Here is a 22,115-nt window from a genome sequence, read left to right on the forward strand (position 1 = left end):
TGGGGTGGGGGTGGAGTCCACAAAGCCTGTATGGAATTAGCTTTGGGACAGCCTTTTTCCCCTAACAATTGGATCAGCTGGAGAGACAGGAGAGGTCTGCTGTGTCATGTGGGTTAGCTCCCTGGCTGGGATTGGGATTGAACTCATGCTGCAGTGGTTGACAATAGCTTGATAGCACTGAGACTTTAACCCCAGTGCCACCAGGGAGGCCCCATAGTAATAAAGTTTACTGGAGGGAAATTGGTAATTTGCTTCTTTGAAACATCCAGCCACAGAACCCTACTTACAGGAAACTCTTAGAAAGTAAAGGTGCAAAGTACTAGGCCAAGTCAGCTGGGACTAGGAGAGGATCCTGCAAACATGAAGCTGGTAGGGCCTCCCTGGTGGTGCAGCGGTTAAAGAGAGCCCTATCAGGGGGCCTCCTTGGTGCACACGGGGTTAATATGCAACCTATAAAGCTATAAGCAGCCACTGCAGCAGCACTCCCTAGTCAGGGAGCTACCCACATTGCACAGCAGATCTCTCCTGTCTACTGCTCTCAGCAGTGCATTTCAGTAGATCCGCCTGTTTTGTTCCCCACTCTACCTCTGGTGAATCCTCTCGCACCCCCACACCTCTGGCCTGTTCCCCAGTTCTTGTATGCATAAGTAAATACATTTAAAAAAAAATAAAAAGACAGCCCAATCAGGCTGTGGACAGCTACTGCAGCATGAGTTCGATTCCCTGGGGAGGTAACCCACATGGCTCAGCAGACCTCTCCTGTCTTGCCCCCTGCTCCCCTCAGCAGTGTATTTCACTGCCTGTTCTGCTCCCCATTCTGTCTCTGGTGGGTCCTCTCTCTCTCTCTCTTTCTCTCTCTCTCTCTCACTCTCACACACACACACACACACACACACACACACACACACACACACCAGCACCTCTGGCCTGTACCCCAGCTCTTTTTTATTTTTTTTAAACAGTTGCTTTCTTTCTTTTTTTAAAGATTTATTTATTTATTTACACAAGCACTGGGTACAGTCAGAAGCGCGGGAGGGCGAGAGAATTCACCAGAGTCTGAGTGGAGAGCAGAGCAGGCAGAATGACGAGGTACACTGCTGAGGGGAGCAGTGGGTGGCAGGAGGGGTCTGCGCGCCATGTGGGACCCTCACCCAGTGGCCGGGGATGGAACCTGCGCCACAGAGGCTGCGGGCAGCTTCGCAACCCAGCGCTCAACCGCTGCGCCACCGGGGAGGCCCTCAGCTCTTTTTTTTAAAGATTTATTTATACAAGAACCAGGGTACGGGCCAGATGCGCAGGAAGGTGAGAGAATTCACCAGAGACAGAGCGGGGAACAGAACAGGCAGACTGACAAAATACACTGCTGAGGGGAGCAGTGGGCACGACAGGAGAGGTCTGTGCACCATGTGGGACCCTCCCCAGCCCACCCGCTGGGATTGAACCAGGGCTGAGGAGGCTGCAGACAGCTTCACAGCGTGGTGCTCAACAGCCTGGGCCACTAGGGGAGGCCCTGTACCCCAGCTCTTGTATGCATAAATAAATAAATTTAGAAAGACAAAAACCTGAAGCTGGAGTGGACTAAGGAGACACTGTGGGCAGCTGCAAACCAATTTACCACAAAATTGGAGGTCTCTACAGAAAATGGATGCGTTGTCCAAACCAGATTGTCATTACTTTTTTTTTTTTTTAAGATTTATTAAAAAAAAATTTTTTTTAAATACAAGAACCGGGGTACAGGCCAGATGTGCGGGAGAGTGAGAGGATTCACCCGAGACAGAGCCGGGAACAGAATAGGCCGACCTACCGAAATACACTGCTGAGGAGAGCAGCAGGTGAGACAGGAGAGGTCTGCTTGCCATGTGGGTTTCTCTGCGGCCTGTGGGGACCTAAATGGCTCTACAGAGGCTGCGGACAGCTTCACAGCACTAAGCTCAACCGCCTGCACCACCAGGGAGTCCCAAACTGTCATTACTTTTGATGACAAAAACTTCACCATAAAAACTGAGAGGGGCCTCCCTGGTGGCGCAGCGGTTCAGCGCTGGGTTACTAAGGTGCCCGCAGCCTCTGCAGCGCTGGTTCCATCCCAGGCCACCGGGTGAGGGTCCCACATGGCGCGCAGACCTCTCCTGACTTGCCCGCTGCTCCCCTCAGCAGTGTACTTCGTCAGTCTGCCTGTTCTGCTCCCCACTCTGGCTCTGGTGAATCCTCTCATCCTCCTGCATTTCTGACAGTACCCAATGCTCCTATAAATAAATCTTGGAGGAAAAAGAAAACACACACAGAGGAGAACACTTTGAAAATGTGAGTTTCAGGGCCTCCCCAGTGGCTCAGTGGGTTAGTGCAGCGCTGTGAAGCTGTCCACAGCCTCTGCAACACGGGCTCGATTCCCAGCCAGCCAGGGAGATACCCACATGGGGCAGTAGACCTCTCTTGTCTCGCCCGCTTCTCCCCTCAGCAGTGTCTTTGGTCGGCTCCTGTTCTGCTCCCCACTCTGTCTCTGGTGAATTCTCTCACCCTCCTGCGTCTCTGGCCTGCATCCCAGTTCTTGTTTAAATAAATAAATCTTTAAAAAAAAAAAAAACTTAAAAAAATGTGAGTTTCGTGTAACCTGGCAGGGAAGTTTGAAGGAAATACAACTGATGGCCAAAAAACTCAGTCTGTCTGCAACTTTGCAAATGGGACACAGGTTCATCCAGAATGGGATGGCAAGGAGAGCACAGTAGCAAAAAGGAAAAAGGGAAATTAGTGGTGGAATGTGTGCTAATGTCACCTGTACTCGGGTCTATGAAAACAGAATAAAAACGCCATCATTTTGGACAGCAATTAGCTGCGAGGATGAATGAACAAATTCAGTCCTAACAGCAAATCTCCATACTGCTACCCCCCTTTGCTATATGCATTATTGTATTTATCACAATTACTTTACTTACAACTATTTCAAAGTTGGCTTCACTAGGAGCATCGCCAGGGTTAGTAAATAAATGCTTATGCTATTAAAAAAAATAAAGACCCTTACGGGGACGCCGGAGCACGGCCGGCTCCGTCCCCGCGGGGTGTGGGGTGGGAGCGGCAGGGGAGGGGGATGTGCTCGAGCCGGGGAGGTGAAGCGCTCGGAGAATGATCCCTGCGCCCTGGCCTCGTGAAGACATAGTCTTCTAGGAGAGAGGGGCTAGAAGGGCCTTTTACGCAACTTTGATAGAGGAAAACACGATGCTTATGGCACACAAACTAAGTATACGTCTCTCCCTTTCCTTAGCCTACGCCAGTCCCCGGAGCAGAGACGCCACCTCCAGCATCCCGTGGGCCTCTGCTCTCTGCTAGGGCCTGTCTAGCTCGCTCCTGCGCACTTGCTTTTCCGCCGCTCTGGCCAATCGTAGGTGCGTTCCCGGAGTGCCTTGCGGCCGTAATGGCGGCCCCCAGCCGACGTGGGGCTGCGCTCCTTAGAAAGGTGTTAGGGGCCTGGCAGCTGGGCCCCGATGCCGCGAGGGAAGGGGTCACTTGTCCCCCCTCGCTCTTGGGCTGTCAGTGGAGGTGCGTGTCCTGTGTGGCGGGCACCGCTTTCTCTGGCCCACGGCTGGCTTCGTCCTCTCGCCGTTATGGCCCAAACTCAGCCCTGGACAGCTTTCTCGGACTCTCCCAGCCTGACAGAGCGTTGACTCCTCGCATCCCCGCGGTGTCGATGTGCAGAGGTAAAGGATCCAGATAGGTCTGGCAGTTACATCTGGGAAATAGCACCCTGTATTCTTCAAGTAGCAAGGACTAGATAGAGTCTGGCAGGGAGACTGAACACGTAATCTGGTAATTATAATGTAGTGTCATAAAGAGGTAATACAAAAAGATACTAAACTCCTAGAGCCTTCATAATAACCTTAGTAGGGTGAAATAGAACTGGAGGCATATCGGACTTTATTTGGTCTAGCTGGCACAGACACAACTACACTGTAATATTACACATAGTAACTGAGTATGAATATTAAGCCCCAGATATTGTACTGCAAAGTGTCAAAAGGTTATAAGATTATAAGATAACTTGGTACCATTAATATTTCCTTTTTTTCCCACCTTCATCCCGCCCCCCAAGATGAGCAGGAACTCCTCTTGGTCCATCCCCCTGATATGCCTGAGAACCCCCGGGTCCTGCGTGTGGTCCTCCTGGGTGCTCCAAATGCAGGGAAATCAACGCTCTCCAACCAGCTGCTGGGCCGGAAAGTATGCTGCATCCTTGACTCCCAGTCCTTTTAATTTTTCACTTCTTATCATGCCTTCATGGATTGTCCTAGAGGGACCTGGACCTCACTGGGATGTCTTTGTTTGTGGCAGGTATTCCCTGTCTCCAAGAAGGTGCACACCACTCGCTGCCAAGCTCTGGGAGTCATCACAGAAAAAGAAGCCCAGGTGGTGGGTACTTGCAAAGGAAGTCCAGGAAACAGGACAGAGGGTGAAATTAAGAGGGTTTCCCTTATTTTATATTTGAAGGAAATAATGTTTACACTCACTTCTCTAAATGAAGAGGGTCTCTGCTTCTTTTAGGCCCGGTGATATCCTCTCTTTATTTTCCTCTCTCTGCATCTAGTTAGAAAGGTCTCATACCCTTTCTACTACATCCTAATCTCCCATATATTCGTGTCATGTTCCTCCTGGATCCCATTTACAATTAAAACAAAATTGGAGGTTAAAAATCCAAAGTCAGGGCCTCCCTGGTGGCGCAAGGGGTTGAGACGCAACCTATGAGTCTGTCCGCAGCCACTGCAGCACGAGTTTGATCCCTGGCCAGGGAGCTACCCACATGGCGCAGCAGACCTCTCCTGACTCACCCGCTGCTCCCCTCAGCAGTGTATTTCAGTAGATCTGCCTGTTTGTTCCTCACTCTGTCTCTGGTGGGTCCTCTTACCACCCCCCACATCTCTGGCCTGTACCCCAGTTCTTGTATGCATAAATGAATCTTTTTTTTAAAAAAATCCAAAGTCAAGCAGGGGGAGGGAAACAGCAGGTTCCTGACATCAAGGCTGATCTTTCTCATTCCCTAGTCATTATCTTTACTCCAGAGATCTGGATGTCTCTCTTTTCTGATTTTAGATTCTACTTGACACACCTGGCCTCATCAGCCCCATTAAGCAGAAAAGGTAACAGCGGTAGAAAAAGGTGGTGCTATTGGGAATGTGGTTGAAGAAGGGTGGGGGAGATTCCATCATAGGGGCTGGAAGGCTCCCTCACCACTCCCTATCTCTTATCAGGAGTGCATCAGTAAAAAGACCCTTCTGACTTAAGTATGTCTGTTCCCCAGGCACCACCTGGAGCTCTCTTTGCTGGAAGACCCATGGAAGAGCATGGAAACTGCCGATCTGGGTTAGACTCAGGATGAAAACCTGAGGCCCATTTTACATTGTCATGGTTCTTTCCTGGTAGCTTAGGGGTGGGATTGGCCAGAGCTCAACCATGCAAGCTTTGGGAGGGTTGGGAGGAAAAGTGAGCATATCCTTATCCTTCTCCCCACCCTGCCAACTTCCAGTTGTGGTTCTTGTGGATGTCTCAGATAAGTGGACTCGGAACCAGCTCAGCTCCCAGCTGCTCCAGTGCTTGACCCAGTTCTCCCAAGTCCCTAGCATCCTTGTCATGAACAAGGTGAGCACCACCCACCTGAGGAAAAGATCTTCTTTCTTGCAGGGATCCTCCGTCTCACTGACTGTACACCCTCTACGCATCTCCTATGCCCAGGTAGATTGCCTGAAACAGAAGTCAGTTCTCTTGGAACTCACGGCAGCCCTCACTGAAGGTGTGGTCAATGGCAAGAAACTCAAGATAAGACAGGCCTTCCACTCACATTCAGGCACCGATTGTCCCAGCCCAGAGGCTAAGAGCTCAGGCACACAGTCTGTGGGAGGCTCTCAGAGGACTGGTTGGCCCCACTTCCAGGAGATCTTCATGTTGTCAGCCCTAAGCCAGGAGGATGTGAATACACTGAAGGTTGGTTAGCCTTGACCATGACCTTGGTGTCCATCATGTAAACACAGGCCTCAGTTCCTACTGAAAGTGAGAGTGAGTAGGAAAGTCCCTATTGGGACTGAGATATCCGTCCATTCCCTCTGCCCACAGCAATACCTCCTGTCACAGGCCCGGCCGGGGCCCTGGGAGTTCCACAGTGGGGTCCTAACTAGCCAAACTCCTGAGGAAATCTGCGCCAACATCATTCGAGAGAAGCTCCTAGAGCACCTGCCCCAGGAGGTGCCCTACAATGTTCAGCAGGTACAGGCACAGTGAGGAGATATGGGGGTTCTCTACCAGGCATATGCCCAGAGAGTAAGACAGCTGGTTTCCAGAGAGGCAGGCTGTGCCTTACTAACCAGTGATGTCTCCTTATGCAGAAGACAGTGGTGTGGGAGGAAGGGCCAAGCGGGGAGCTGGTGATCCTACAGAAGCTTCTAGTGCCCAAAGAATCTCATGTGGTAAGTGGCGTTTCGCTTGGAGGAGGTACCAGGGCTCTGCTAGGTCGGGGTTCTTCCCCCACTGCTTGGAGGTCCTGAGAGTAGACTCATAGCCCTCTCTTTAACTCCACTGTCAGAGACTCCTGATTGGTCCAAAGGGGCACCTGATCGCCCAGATTGCACAGGAAGTGAGCCAAGACCTCATGGACATCTTTCTCTGTGATGTTCAACTCCGTCTCTCTGTGAAGCTCCTCAAATGACCACCCTCTACTGCCAAGGCATCCTGCCCAAGCAGGAGCTACTGACCAGAACTGGTCCTGCCCGGGGCACCTGCAGGGACTAATAAGGGGCATGGACTCTGACTACAGGCTACTAGCTGAGCTGGCCTGGCCTTGCTGAGTCTGCACAGCTCCTACTCAGCCATGTCTCCTGTTGGAGGAAGGAACCAACTGAAGCTCAATTCCCAGGTGATTCCTCTGCCTGGGGCCTTAGTTACTTACGTCTTAGACTTGGCCCTTTGTGGAAAGAGAACCACACTGCTCCCAGCTGGCTTTGGGCCCAGGGTTTCTCTCTGAGTTGCCAACTGTGGCAGAAAGGAGATCTTTCTCCTTGAAGCTGTGTAAAGACCATGTGTCCTGAGTGAGATAGTGCTTCTCACCTGCCACCCAAGCCTTTGAGCCTTCCCGCCCCATCGTTCTTCCCCATCTCAGACGTTAATAAAGTTAAAGGACAAGCATTCTTGTTATCTTTCTTTATTTAGAAGGGGAAAGAGAATACTTATCCATTTCCTCACCCCCTCTCCACCTCCCCTCCGGTAGTCTGCTCCATGTCCTGAGTACACTTCTTGGCACGTTTTCTGGATGCAGCAAGAGAACCGTTACCATTACTAAACTCAGTAATGGTAACGGTTTCCTCGCCACTCCCAAGTGCCCTCAGGCCGGCAGGCTGTATAGGCTGAGCGGTGAATCCTGTGGGCTTCCAGCATCTCCTCTACCTCCCCTTATCAGACTCCAGAGCTGGTGGTACCCGGACTAGTACATCATCTATACTGTAGTGTCTCATCGCAAACTTACAGTATATGATGATATCCCAGCCAGGGCCCTGCAGGAGCACAGGAAGCATACCTTGGAGAGCGCTGGGGACTGGGAGAGCCAGGGGCTGGGGCAAAAGCAGGGCAGGGCAGGACTGGACATACAGGATTCCCCCTCCCTTGCCCCACACTCCTGGGCCAGCATCTTGATTCAGTGGTCAAGGGCCAGGCAAGTGAATTGGGGGGAAAGGATTTGGCTTTAAGTGCCCTGCAGTACCAGAGTTTGTTGAGATCTCCTTTAGGACCAAGCGCCAGAGTTAAATGAGCCAGAGAGCACATAATGAAGCAGAAAGTTCCCCTGGTTGGACTAATAAGCAGACAGATCCCGAGGAGGGCTACTTACTCGGAGCTGGAACTGCAGACTGGAGGTCTTTGGATGGAGGGAGGCCCTGTCCCTGCCTCTCCACTCAAGCTGTTTGCTTTTAAATCCACTGGCCCCTCCCCTGGGTGGGGTACTTTTTCAAGGTTCTAGAAGGCCCAGCCTCTTAACTCTTTCCCTGCTGGACTCCTTGGAAGGGGAGTCACTGGCCTCAGTCCCTATTAGGCTTTTTTCTCATGTACTCTTATAAGCCTTGCTAAGCATTAGGTACACCCTTCACTCCCATCCTCATGAAGCTGGGCAAGGAGGAGAAAATAACCTCAGGGCTTAATTGCTGGTTAGGGGCAGGTTGAAGGTGTCTTATTTAGCTTTTGGTAATGGGAATGTTAGTTGAATCTTCACAAAGCAGGAGAGTCTTGACAGCTAAATGTCTGTAGATCCTTAAGGGGGTAAGCTCTGGCCTAAAATTCAGTCCCTGGGTCTCAGCCTCTGTTTGCGCAGCACCCAAAGAGGCCAGATGTAGGCAGGCAGAGACACCATGTCCACCTTTGCTGGGAGATTTGAGGGCACCTAAGTCCCAAACTCTTGTGGGAGCTAGCGTAAGGATGGGTAGGGGCCTGTTCTTCACGTTCAAGGCACTTAAAAGTGAGACTCTGACACTATTCACTTCTCTGTCTCTGGGGAAGGGGATATTCTGGGGTAAGTTGGTAAGGTCTTTACAAAGCAGGGTCTCTGTTATTTACACCCCTATTCTGGGGGACATGTCAGTTTCTCTACTCCCTCCTCTTCCCTTATCCAAGACATTTTGGTCCATGTGCTGGGAAGCAGTTTTACCCTTCCTTCAGGATGGGAGTGGGAGGAGAGGCCAAAACTTTTGGCTCTTTGAGGTGGTCTATTTCCTGCTGCCACAGAAGCTTAGCACATGCTCTTCCCTCTGTTTGGCATGACCGTCCCTCCTTGTTCAGTTAACCCTTGCAGGGAAGTCTTCTCTGGTGAGTTGAATCGCCCTGTTAAAAAGAAAAAAGTTTATTACCCCCCAGCCTCCGCAGGCAGGGGAGACACCTTGATCTGGCGCTGGTTTTCCCAGGGCGAGCTTCCCCCATAATAACCCAGATGTGCTGACCCCCGCAGTTTCCCCAAATGTGGGAAGTTCAACTGCATAATTTGTGATAGTGGAGGTTGTATTCATGCCTGGACATGAAGAAGCAATTTAAATCTCCCTTTCATGGCCTCATTTATTTGTGTGATTAGTCACATTAAGGAAATACTCATGGGCTCGGTTTATTTGCTGCTGTGTCTCTACCACAGTCGTGACTAAATAAGCATTGATGTGCAATGACATGAGTCAGAGTAGTGTAGTGAAGACGAGAGAGATGGGCCAGGGAAAGCACACAAAACTGTAACTCTCGGGCAAGTCCCCTTCTCTTGTGAACCCTCCCAGTCTCTTGTAAAAAGCCACATTTCACAGAAGTGGGAGAGCTAGGTCATTCACTAGTTGCTAATGAAGCACTTAGAGCTAGTGCTGGCCCACAGAAGTTGTGCTGGTTCACACAAGTTCATTCCCATCTCACCCCTTCCCACAGGGCACACTAAAGGCCACAGGCAAGGCCTGTTGTTGAACATCTAAAAGCTTGACATCTTTGAGAGGATGCAGTTTTAAAGGTGACAGGCCCAACGCCAAACTGTGATTGTATCAAGTGCCCTCAATCCCCTCGGATGTCCAACAGGGGCCATCGATTCCTGCCTCTTATGGTGGTTAAAGGGGGATAATCAGCACTTGTCTCAAACTCCCAGAGCAGAGCCTGGCACATAGAGAAACTTCTTTCCCGTCTCAGTTTGCATGTGATCAGAGACAAAAACTCAAGCAAGAGATACGGGCCAGAAACTTTTATAAACCTAGGTGTTCTAACCAAATGAGGAGTTTTGCACATGTCCTGCCTCCCTGTGACCCTCTTCCCTGTCCTGTCACCCCTCCTGTTGAACAACCTCTACTCAGCCCACAGACGTTCGGACTTTGCTGGAGTAAAAGTTTTGGGCACCAGGGTCGAACTTCATGTCACTCATTGCCTAGACTTCTGCTTAGTCCCTGGGGGTCAAGTTCAAAGGTGAGCGTGGACAAAACCCAGGGGTCCTGGAGGTAGAGGAGTGACATATCTCAATTGCCCAGAGAGCCTCTAGCTGTGTCCCCTGCCTGGGGGTGCTGTGATCAGGGTGTGGGCTCGAGGAGAGTCTGAGCCTGGGTGCTCTGATAAGCAGGCATGAGGCTATCAGGGTGGGTGCCCTTCCACTTATCAAGAGCTTGCAGGAGCCACAGTAGGACTTGAGGACATTTCCCGCCAGGGCTGTCTCCTTGATGGCCGCTCTTCTGTCCCTCTGTCCTCCTTTGAGTTCTACTGGGAGTTAGGATGGGAGTTCTCCCTTTCTGCAAGTCACCTGGAGACTCTGCCCCCTGCCTGGCCAGCAAGGGGGTGGGATAAGATCCGGGTCCATGCATTCCAACAATTTTTGCTTCAAACCATGAGCTTAATGGCGCCTGAGGTCAGTGTGCATTGGCTCCAGACCTTATTCTCCTAATACTTAATTCCAGTCCCTGATACTGCAACGTTAAGCTCTTGATTATTTAGACCCTTGTTGAATGTTCTTAAACCATGATGTTAAGGATCATCAAATTTGTAAGAGTCCTTCCAGACCATGGAGTTCAAATCCCTCTTCTATATAAGAAGCTAAGGCCTAGGGAAGGGAAGAAAATCATCCAAAGTCTCAGAGTTTCTTTCACCTGAGAAATTGATGACCTGAAGAGGAACAGGAAGGCAGCAATAGCCACAGATACAGACAGAGGTGCACAGTGTGTGGACCACACACATGCAAATCATACATGTATATGCCCACATAGACACAGACATACGACACATTAAGATACACACAAAAATAGATTTAAGACCTCTCTGGTGGTTCAGGGGCCAAGTCACAGTGCTATCAAGCTATTGTCAGCCACTGAAGCGTGTGTTCCATCCCTGGCCAGGGAGCAACACACATGGTGCCGCAGATCTCTCCTGTCTTGTCCGCTGCTCCTCTCAGCAATGTATTTCTGTCAATCTGCCTGTTCTGTTCCCCACTCTGTCTCTGATGAATCCTCTCACCCCCTGCACCTCTGGACTGTACCTCAGTTCTTGTATGCATAAATAAATAAATCTTAAAAAAAATAGTTATATAATGCTTTACTCATTCCATGTCTCACTCACAGCAATGTCAGCAGCAAAACTCTTCCTGGAACTAAGGACTGAGAAATTCTGGAAACCTCTTGCTATCCTGTTTAGCTTTAGATTCAATGGGGCCAAAGCAGGAGTCTGGTGTGGTTTTAGAAGCTTAATAGGTGTGAAAAAGTAAAGTTGGGGCCTCCCTGGTGGTGCAGGGGTTAAAGTCTCGGTGTTATCAAGCTATTGCCAGCCACTGGAGCACAAGTTCGGTCCCGGCCTGGAAGCTGACCCACATAGCACAGCAGACCTCTCCTGTCTTGCCCACTGCTCCCCTCAGCAGTGTATTTCAGTAGATCCACCTGTTCTGCTCCCCACTCTGTCTCTGGTGAATCCTCTCAGCCCCCTCCCCCCAACTCTGCACCTCTGGCCTACACCTCAGTTCTTGTATGCATAAATAAATAAAAATAAATCCGGGGCCTCCCCTGGTGGTGCATGCAGTTGAGCGCAGCACTGTGAAGTTGTCCGCAGCCTCTGTAGCACCAGTTCAATCCTGGCCGAAAGGCGAGGGTCCCACATGGTGCAGCAGACCTCTCCTGTTGTGGCTGTTGCTCTCCTCAGCAGTTCTGTTCCCCGCTCTGTCTCTGGTGAATCCTCTCACCTTCCTGCGTACCTGGCCTGTACCCTGGTTCTTGTATAAATAAATAAACAAATAAATAAATAGTTAATGTAAATAAATAAATAAATCCCCCCAAAAAAGTAAAGTTGGAAAACTTTTTCATTTTAAAGATTTATTTATGCATATAATAGCTGGGGTGCAGGCCAGATGTGGCGATGTGGAGGGAGGGGGCAGGGTCAGAGGATTCACCAGAAACAGAGCAGGGAGCAAAACAGGCAAATTTATAGAAATACACTGCTGAGGGAAGCAGCGGGCAAGTCAGGAGAGGTCTGCTGCGCCGTATGTGGGACAGCTTCCAGACCAGGGATAGAACTCATGCTGCAGTGGCTGGCGATCAGTTAATAGCGCTATGTCTTTAACCACTGTGCCACTAGGGAGGCCCAACATGCCTATTTTATGATAGAGAATCTGAGGCTCCCAGAGGCAGTGTGTGACTCTAAGTCACACAGTAAATCAGGAAAAGAAGCAGGACTACAACTCAAGACCCCAGATTCTATGCATAATCCTGATATGAATGATCTTGATGTGTCGGTGTCTTTGGGGCCTTTTTGTGCTTCAGAAGCAATGGAATGAGACCTGAGTGTTACCACTTACCATTAATGTGATTCTTAGCATACTGCTAACTTCATCTCTCTGAACCTAAGTCTTCTCGTCTCTAAACAGGAATGACAATACCCACCTCGTAAGATCCTTGGGAAATTCCGTGAAATAGTATGAAATAATCATAATAATCCAATGCCAGGATTCCCTCCTTGCTTCCAATTCCCCTGACCTTCCCATCGGACCCCTTTATCAGGTTTTTTCACATGCAGCTCCTAGCCAGCTCCAGTCCAGCAACAATCCTCTGTTCTTTGATCTTTGACCTCCCCCAGCTCAATGAACCAGGCCCTTGCATGAATTTAACATCCCCTGGAATCACAGGCCATTCTTCACTTGAACCAGAGCCTCAGCCTGCAGAGTTCAGGGGTTGTGCCTTAGCATTCTTGTTTTTGTTCCAGACCACTCACCCCGAACAGACTAAGAGCCAGAAAGGAAAAGCACAGGCTTTACCACTACCTGCCATCTGCAGTAGGCCTGGCCCTTGGCCCTCACCATGGAGCCTTGACTTCCTTCTGAATGAAATGGGGTAAAATGCCTTTTTCTTCTGATTGCTATGAAGATGCAATGAGGGCCTCCCCTGGTGGCGCAGGCGGTTGAGCGCAGCTCTGTGAAGCTGTCCGCAGCCTTTGCAGTGCCGGTTCGATCCCAGGCAACTGACGAGGGAGGGTCCCACATGGTGCAGCAGACCTCTCCTGTCTTGCCCACTGCTCCCCTCAGCAGTGTGTTTTGTCAGTCTGCCTGTTCTGTTCCCCGCTGTCTCTGGTGAATCCTCTCACCCTCCCACGCATCTGGCCTGTACCCTGGTTTTCATATAAAATAAATAAATAAATCTTTTAAAAAAAGATGCAATGAGATAGTAGAGGTGAAATTTTTCTAACCCTAACCAAGAGCCTAGGTCATATGCAAATGAGGGGCTTAACAAATGCTTCTCTTCTGACTTTGCAAAGGGTTTCCCCAATTTGTGCTCTCCAATGGTGTATGTGCACACTCACACACACCTTGCATACTTGCCTAGAAACACATTGAGTCAGAAATAAAAATCTGCAATCAACATCTTCTTAAGTCCACTTGTCGGCTCCTAGTCCTGTTCTCTGGGTTAGTGGGACCTCCATGTCCAGATGTAGGTCCTGACCTCTCTCGTCTCTAGGCCGAGTCCTGAAGATAGCGTTAGGGTGGGAAAGGATCTCCAGGGAGCCTGGGTGTCCTCAAATCCTTCCCGCCATCAGTCGGGCTCTTACCTCCCTCCCTGCCAGGACAACCTGTCTGCTTCACAGCTGCTGTGGAAGAGATAGGCAGGCTGGATTATCAGGCCAGACAAGGCTCCTTGCTGACAGTTCCCTGCCCCTAACTCCAGGAAAGGTTCCAGGACTCTTAACCCCCTCTGTGCTGGGTTGAGCCACTGGGAATAATAGGGAAAGGGGATAAGGCCTGTGCTCCCCAGTTCCTAAGGCTGGAGTTATGAGTACAAGGAAGTGGGGAAGAGAATCACCTGTGTCTTGCAGAAGCTAAGTGTGCGCTCTGGTGATTTCCTGCCCCATCCTCAGTCTAGGACAGCCCAGGGTAAGAAGGAACAGGCTGAGCAGGCCTGTAAGGGCTTAGCAAAAATCCTTTAGTATCTACTCCCCCATCCAAGGTGACCTTGGTCCAGGCTCTGGGAACCAATTCTCCAACCTCAGAGTCCTTAGACTTCAGTGAAGGTGCTGATGCATCACCCTCTTCCCACTCCCCCCCAAATCATTGCCCCTTTCTCCTCTTCAAGGCTCTGTCCGCAAGTCCCCTGCCTGTTTCTTTCTTACTTTCTTTTTTTTTTAAGATATATTTATTGGGCCTTCCCAGTTGAGCACTGGGCTGCGAAGCTGCCCGCAGCCTCTGCAGCGCCAGTTCGATCCCCGGCTGCCGGCGAGGGTCCCACATGGCGAGCAGACCTCTCCTGCTGTGCCCCCTACTCCCCTCAGCAGTGTTCTTCATCAGTCCGCCTGTTCTGCTCCCCGCTCTGGCTCTGGTGAATTCTCTCACCCTCCTGCGCTTTTGACTGTACCCAGTGCTTGTATAAATAAATAAATAAATCTTTTAAAAAAGAGATATATTTATTTATGCATACAAGAGCTGGGGTGCATGCCAGAGACAGGGGGGTGAGGGATGAGAGGATTCACCAGAGAGAGAGTGGGGAGAACAGGCAGATCCACTGAAATACACCCCTGAGGGGAGCAGGGGCGAGACAGGAGAGGTCTGCTCTGCCATGTGGGTAGCTCCTGTCTGGGGAAGGAACTCAGGCCTTAGTCACAGTGATAGTGCTGAGACTTAACCCCTAAGTCACCAGGGAGACCCTACTCTATTTCTTGTTTGATCTCATCATGTCCATTGGCTTTAAATGCTTGCTACACTCAGATGACTGGTAACTCCTTAATACATGTCTTCAGGCCAAGCTTCTCTCCCAAAATAACTTGTAGAGTGAATCCTCTGCTTGCTGATTTCTATAAGAGGCACCTAAGCCATGTCTAAAACCGAGGTCCTTGGGCTTCCCTGGTGGTGCAGCGGTTGAGCGCTGGGTTGCGAAGCTGCCCGCAGCCTCTGCGGCGCCGGTTCGATCCCCGGCTGCTCCCCGGCCACCCGAGGAGGGTCCTACATGGCGCGCAGACCTCTCCTGCCGTCCGCTGCTCCCCTCAGCAGTGTACTTCGGTCCTTCTGCCTGCTCTGCTCCCCGCTCTGGCTCTGGTGAATTCTCTCACCCTCCCGCGCTTCTGACTGTACCCAGTGCATGTATAAACAAAACAAACAAACAAACAAACAGACAAATAAATAAATAAATAAATACATGCCTCTATTAAAAAAAAAAAAGAATAAATGTTTGTTAAAACCGAGGTCCTTGATCCCACCTCCCATCTGCTCCTTCAACTGTTTTCCCCATTTCAGTAAAGAGCAATCCATTTTTCCAGATAGATCAAAAACCTTGGAGGCAATTTATTTTTTAATTAACTCTTAAATTGAAGTACAACATACATTCAAAAAGAGCAGGACTCCTAAGTGAACACACCCAGGTTGCCACCATCCAGGTCAAGAAACAGCACGTTGCCAGGATCCTCCTGTGTACTCCTCTCTCCTCCTTTCTAATAGATTTGCCTGCTTTTCTGAACTCTATTTTTTTCCTAAAGATTTATTTTTATTTATTTATGCATACAAAAACTGGGGTGCAGTCCAGAGTTGCAGGGATTCACCAGTTGAGAGGATTCACCAGAGATGGAGCGAGGAGCAGAACAGGCGGATCCACTGAAACACACTGCTGAGGGGAGCAGCGGGCAAGGCAGGAGAGGTCTGCTGTGCCATGTGGGTTAACTCCCTGGCCAGGAATCGAACTCATGCTGCAGTGACTGGTGATAGCTTGGTAGTACTGCTGAGACTTTAACCCATGAGCCACCAGGGAGGCCCCCCACCTCCTCATTTACAAGTGGCATTGTCCCTCTTCACTTTAGTTGTTCTGGAAGTGGATAGTGATATCTAATTTCGGGATTAATTTGCATTTCCCTGATGACTAATGAAGCTTGGGATGCTGTTTTCATTATCCGTTGCTGTTTTACAAATCATCCCCAAACTTAGAAGCTTAAGCAATCAATCAACAGTCCTTCTATCATCCTGCATAGCTTCCGGGATCAGGGTTTCAGGAGGTTGGCTGAGCACAATTGACTTGGTGTCTCTTGCATAAGCAGTCAGAGGGGGCTGGCTAGATATCTGTCTCTTTGTGTGGCTCATGGCCTGTCCAGGTGGGCTTCCTCTAGTCCACTGGCCTTAGACCAGTCAGGCTGCTCAGAGGGTGCCTGAAATCTTAACGACAGAACAGTCCAGCGGAGAAAACAGGGGCTGCATTTGCCTTTATGCTCTGTCCTCAGAAGTCACATAACATCCTTTCTGCCATATTCTTTTTTTTAAAAAGATTTATTTATTTATACATACAGGAACTGGGGTACAGGGCAGAGTTTTGGGGGGTGAGAGGATTCACCAGAGACAGAGTGGGGAACAGAACAGGCAGATCGACTGAAATACACTGCTGAGGGGAGCAGCGGGCTGGCTAGTCAGGAGAGGTTCTGCTGTGCCATGTGGGTCACCTCGCTGGCCAGGGATTGAACTTGTGCTGTGGTGGCTATGGTGAGCTTCATAGGTTGCGTCTTAACCCCTTGCACCACCAGGGAGGCCCCCATTTCTGCCATATTCTATTGACCTAAATAATCACAAAAGTCCACTAAGTTTCAAGGGGAGGGGGTGTAGGTTCTCACTCTGGAAAGTCACACTGTCAGAGGAACATGTGGAGTAGGAGATATTGTTGCTGCTATCTAAGCAAAATACAATCTGCCACATACATTTTCATATATCTATTGGCCACTCTACGCAGTGCCTGAGTCTATCACTTGTCTCTTTTTCTGCTGGGTTATCTGGTTTTTCCTTATTGACTTGTATAATATATTCTGGATGGATATTCTCCAGATATAGGTCTTGCAAATATCTTTTGCAAATGGGCTTGCATTCTCTTAATGGGTCTTTTTGTGTGTGTATTAACTGAAATTTTAATTGTGATAGTTATAGATTCATAAGCAGTTACAGGAAATAATATGGATATATCCTCTGCACACTTTGCTCAGTTTCCCCAATGGTGACATTTTTCAAAACTTCGGTGTAATACAACCACAGCTAAATATCACAGGGTGTTGACATTAATATAATCCACTCATTTTATTCAGATTTCCTTCGCTCATTTGTATGTGTATTAATTCCTATACAATTTCATCACCTGCACATGTTCATGTAGCCATCATCATGGTAAAGATATGGAATAGTTCAAATGTAAGGATCCTTAATGTTTATAACCACCCACCTTCCCCCTACAACCCCCACCTACCTACCCCTGTCCTTGTCCCCAGCAGCCATCAACTTGTTTCCATTCCTAAAATTTTGTCATTTCAAAAATGTTATATACACCAAATGTCCATTAGGAAGACTATTGTTAAAAAAAAAAAAAAAACAAGAGTTGGTGAGTATGTGGAGATTGGAACCCTTGTATACTGTTGATGGGAATATAATAATATAGTTACTATGGAGAACAGTATGGTGGGTCCTCAAAAAATTAAAAATAAGGCCTCCCTGGTGGTGCAAGGGGTTAAGAACAACACTGTGAAGCTGTCTGCAGCCTCTGTAGCACAAGTTCAATCCCTGGTCATCCAGGGAGCTAACCCACATGGTGAGGCAGACCTCTCCTGTCTCGCCCGCTGCTCCCCTCAGCAGTGCATTTTAGTCAGTCTGCCTGGTCTGCTCCTCACTCTGTCTCTGGTGAGTCCTCTCATCCCCTGCACCTCTGGCCTATACCCCAGTTCTTATATGCATAAATAAATAAATCTTTAAAAAAAAAGGAACTGCTTAAGAAACAAATACGTACATTAAAAAAAATTAAAAATAGAATTATCAAGTGATCCAGCAATTGCCACCTCTGGGTATATACCCCAAAGATTGAAAGGAAGTTCTCAAAGAGATATTCATTTACCTATGTTCACAGTAGCATTAGCATTATTCACAACAGCTAAATCATGGAAGCAACTCTGTCCACTAGCAGATGAATGGATAAACAGGATGTAGCGTGAACATACTATGCAATTTATTTATTTTTTTAAGATTTATTTTTTATAGAAGAACCGGGGTACGGGCCAGATGCAAGGGAGGGTGAGAGGATCCAGAGACAGAGTGGGGAACAGAACAGCCAGACTTACTGAAACACACTGCTGAGGGGAGCAGCAGGCGAGACAGGAGAGGTCTTCTGTGCCATGTGGGTTTCTCCCTGGCCGGCCGGGCATCGAACTTGTGCTGCAGAGGCTGCGGATTGCCTCACAGTGCGGTGAAGCAATGTGCCACCAGGGAGGCCCACTATGTAATATTATTTAGCCTTAAAAAGGAAGGTAATTATGACATATGCTACAACATAGGTAGACCTTGAGGACAGTTTACTAAGAGAAAGAAGGCACTCACATATAGGCAAATACTTCTATGGGGTGTCTAGAGTAGTCAAATATAGAGATAAAAGTAGGATGGGGGCCTCCCTGGTGGCACAAGGGGTTATGCACAGCATTATGAAGCTATTCGAAGCCTCTGCAGCATGAGTTCAATTCCTGGCTTGTCAGGGAGCAACCTACATGGCACAACAGACCTCTCCTGTCTTACCCGCTGCTCTGCTCAGCTGTATTTCAGTAGATCTGCCTGTTCGGTTCCCCACTCTATCTCTGGTGAATCCTCTCACCCCCTCCCCCGCTCTCTCGCCTGTACCCCAGTTCTTGTATGCATAAATAAATAAATCTTTTTTAAAAATAATAAATAAATCTTAAAAAAAGAAAAGAAAAGAAAGTAGGATGGTGGGTGCCAGGGGCTGGGGGGAGGGAGGAGTGGCATCAGGGAGTTGTTGTTTAATGAATATGGAATTTCAGTTTTGCCAAAGGGGATAATACTAAGCAAAAAAAAGTCTGAAGGACAGAGACCTGTCTTGGATGGGATCACACATGTATGCAATACAGAGGAACAGTCACACATATGTGGAGTATGGAGAAACAAAACAAAGGATCAGAAAAAGCCAAACCTGGGCCTCCCTGGTGGCACAAGGGGTTAAACACCGCACTGTGAAGCAATCCGCAGCCTCTGCAGCATGAGTTTGATTCCTGGCAGGCCAGGGAGTCACCCACATGGCACAGCAGACCTCTCCTGTCTCGCCCGCTGCTCCCCTCAGCAGTGTATTTCAGTAGATCTACTTGTTCTGTTCTCTACTCTGTCTCTGGTGAATCCTCTCACCCTCCACACCTCTGGTTTGTACCCCAGTTCTTGTATGCATAAATAAATAAATCTTTAAAAAAAACAAGAAAACAAAACAAACAATCAAACAGAAAGAAAAAGCCAAACCAGTAACAATCCTGAGAAATTTGACTGTGAAACTGTGGCTACAAGATGGAGAGCAGGAGAAGAGAAAACAATGAGGGACAGGGCACAGGGGACTACGGTGGTGGGCTGGGAGTGCCTAGGTGGAGAATGTGCTGTGGAGACATGTATCTGAGGAGGTGAGAGTCCAGGCCTCTGAATCACATGCAGTGTTGTGAACCAATGTTACCTCAATAAAATGAAAAAAGAAAAAAAAGAATTTCTATTTTACAAGGTGAAAAGAGTTCTAGAGATGGGTGGTGGTAAAATATTTAATAACACTGAACTGTACACTTAAATTGGTAAATTTTAGATTATGTGCATTTTATCACAGTTAAAAATACGAGTAATATGATGGAATCGTAGAGTATGTAACATTTGGGGATTGCCTTTTTTTGCTCAGCATACTATGTGGGAGATTAATCTGCTTTTTTTTTTAGATTTTTATATTTATTTATACAAGAACTGGGGTACAGGTCAGAGGCGCAGGAGGGTGAGAGAAGTCATCATAGACAGAGCAGAGAGCAGAACAGGCAGAAGGACAGAAGCACACTGCTGAGGGGAGCAGCGGGCGAGGCAGGAGAGGTCTGCGTGCCATGTGGAATCTCCCTGGCCGGCCAGCAATCAAACCCACACTGCAGAGGCTATGAACAGCTTCACAGCAGTGCGCTCAACCCACAGTGGCACCGGGGAGGCCCTGCCTTTTGATAAACATCCAGATGTTCTTAATTTTAATGTTCTAATTTATCAATATTTTATTTTGTAGTTACTAATTTTCCCCTCATTTGAAAACTCTTTGGGGGGCCCTCCCTGGTGGCACAAGAGGTTAAGATACAACCTATGAAGCTCTCTGCAGCCACTGCAGTGCAGTTTCGATCCCCGGCCAGGGAGCTGACACACACGGTGCAGCAGACCTCTCCTGTTGTGCCTGCTGCTCCCCTCAGCAGTGTATTTCAGTCAATCTGCCTGTTCTGCAACACACTCTGTCTCTGGTGAATCCTCTCACCGCCCCCCAATTCTTCTGTTCTACACCCCAGTTCTTCTATGCATAAATAAATAAATAAATAAATAAAATCTTTAAAAAAAATAAAAACTCTTTGGTTATCCTAAGGTCATGAAGGTGTGTTGTAATTTTTTTTTTTTAAGAGGCATGTTTCATCCATTTATTTGCTTGTCTGTTTTGTTTGTTTTTTTGTTTATACATGCACTGGGCACAGCCAGAAGCGCGGGAGGGTGAGAGAATTCACCAGAGCCAGAGCGGGGAGCAGAGCAGGCAGACTGATGAAGTACACTGCTGAGGGGAGCAGCGGGCGGCAGGAGAGGTCTGCGCGCCATGTGGGACCCTCCTCAGGTGGCCGGGGAGCAGCCGGGGATCGAACTGGTGCCGCAGAGGCTGCGAGCAGCTTTGCAACCCAGCACTCAACCACTGCGCCACCGGGGAGGCCCGTGTGTTGTAATTTTTAACATTTTATTCTTTTATTTTTTGCGTTTAGATCTATAGTTTATCTGGAATTGAGTGTGTGTGTACTGTGTGCGATTCAGGATTAGTAATATTTTCCCCCTGACACAGATAGATATACATTATCTTTTATCAAAAAGATTGTCCTTTCCCCCCATCTCTGCAATGGCACTTTTGTCATAAAACAAATGGATCTATTGCGGGATTCTCCATGCTACCACATTGATCTACTGTGTGCCAGTGATACACTGTTGTTTTTTCAAAGATTTATTTATTTATGCATACAAGAAGTGAGGTACAGGCCAGAGGTGTGGGGGTGAGAGGATTCACCAGAGATAGTGGGGAACAGAACAGGCAGATTGACTGAAACATGCTGCTGAGGGGAGCAGCGGGCGAGGCAGGAGAGGTCTGCTGTGCCATGTGGGTAGCTCCCTGGCCAGCCAGGGATCGAACTCGTGCTGTAGTGGCTGGAGACAACTTCATGGGTTGCATCTTAACCCCTTTCGCCACCAGGGAGGCCCTGATATCTGATAGTTTAAATGCTCTAACTTTGTTCTTTGTTTTAATTTGTTGCGCTTGTTCTTGATCCCCTGGCATTTCTCTCTAAATTTCAGAATAAATTTGTCAAAATTTATTTAATTTATTTAAAAATCTTGGGGTTTTGGGCCTCCCCGGTGGCCCAGCAGTTGAGTGCTGGGTTGCGAAGCTGCCCGCAGCCTCTGCAGCACTGGTTCGATCCCCAGCTGCTACCCGGCCACCGGAGGAGGGTCCCACATGGCGCGCAGACCTCTCCTGCTGCCCGCTGCTCCCCTCAGCAGTGTACTTCGGTCCCTCTGCCTGCTCTGCTCCCCGCTCTGGCTCTGGTGAATTCTCTCACCCTCCCGTGCTTCTGACTGTACCCAGTGTTTGTATGTATAAATAAATAAATAAATCTTTGAAAAAAAAAACTTGGGGTTTTGATTGGGATTGTATTGAACCTATAGATCAGTTGGGAGAAGTGGTATCTTCAAATTCATGGATGTGGCATATTGGATGTGGCATTTTTTCTTTTTTCTTTTTTTCCCCTCATACCTAATATGTCAGCAATGCTGGCTATTTCAAAACATACCAGTGCTTCTCACCAACTTTAGTCCAAGTTGCCAACATATTTCATCTGTATTATTGCAATACTGGTGAGAAGAAACTGGTCTCCTGCTGCCTCCCTTGCCTCTTCATTCTATTCTCAGCCGGGCATTCAGAATGATGTTCCTGTCGCTTGTCAGTGATTTGTAGGAGCGCCTTTTTCTAGTCACAGGCAGCAGTCCTGCCCTCCTGTGACTATGCAGGTGTTTCTCTTCACCAACCTCCTCCCTTTGCAAAGCAGCAGAGGCAGCTCTCCCCGCCACTGTCCACCTGTGACTGTGCAGGCATCTC

General features: G+C 48.6%; 1 protein-coding gene across 1 annotated transcript; it reads left to right on the top strand.

The window, feature by feature from the left end:
• Positions 1-3,398: 3,398 nt before the first annotated feature.
• ERAL1 (Era like 12S mitochondrial rRNA chaperone 1) lies at positions 3,399-7,183 on the top strand. The gene is made up of 10 exons (XM_037494278.2): positions 3,399-3,689; positions 4,082-4,209; positions 4,321-4,398; positions 5,077-5,123; positions 5,285-5,346; positions 5,510-5,622; positions 5,716-5,964; positions 6,094-6,243; positions 6,363-6,443; positions 6,560-7,183. The coding sequence occupies exons 1-10, from the start codon at positions 3,407-3,409 to the stop codon at positions 6,680-6,682; spliced, it is 1,314 nt and encodes a 437-aa protein (XP_037350175.1). The 5' UTR covers positions 3,399-3,406; the 3' UTR covers positions 6,683-7,183.
• Positions 7,184-22,115: the final 14,932 nt, after the last annotated feature.

This window comes from Talpa occidentalis, unplaced genomic scaffold (genome assembly GCF_014898055.3).
Source record: "Talpa occidentalis isolate TD23 unplaced genomic scaffold, MPIMG_talOcc4v2.1 talOcc4.7, whole genome shotgun sequence".
NCBI lineage: Eukaryota > Metazoa > Chordata > Mammalia > Eulipotyphla > Talpidae > Talpa > Talpa occidentalis.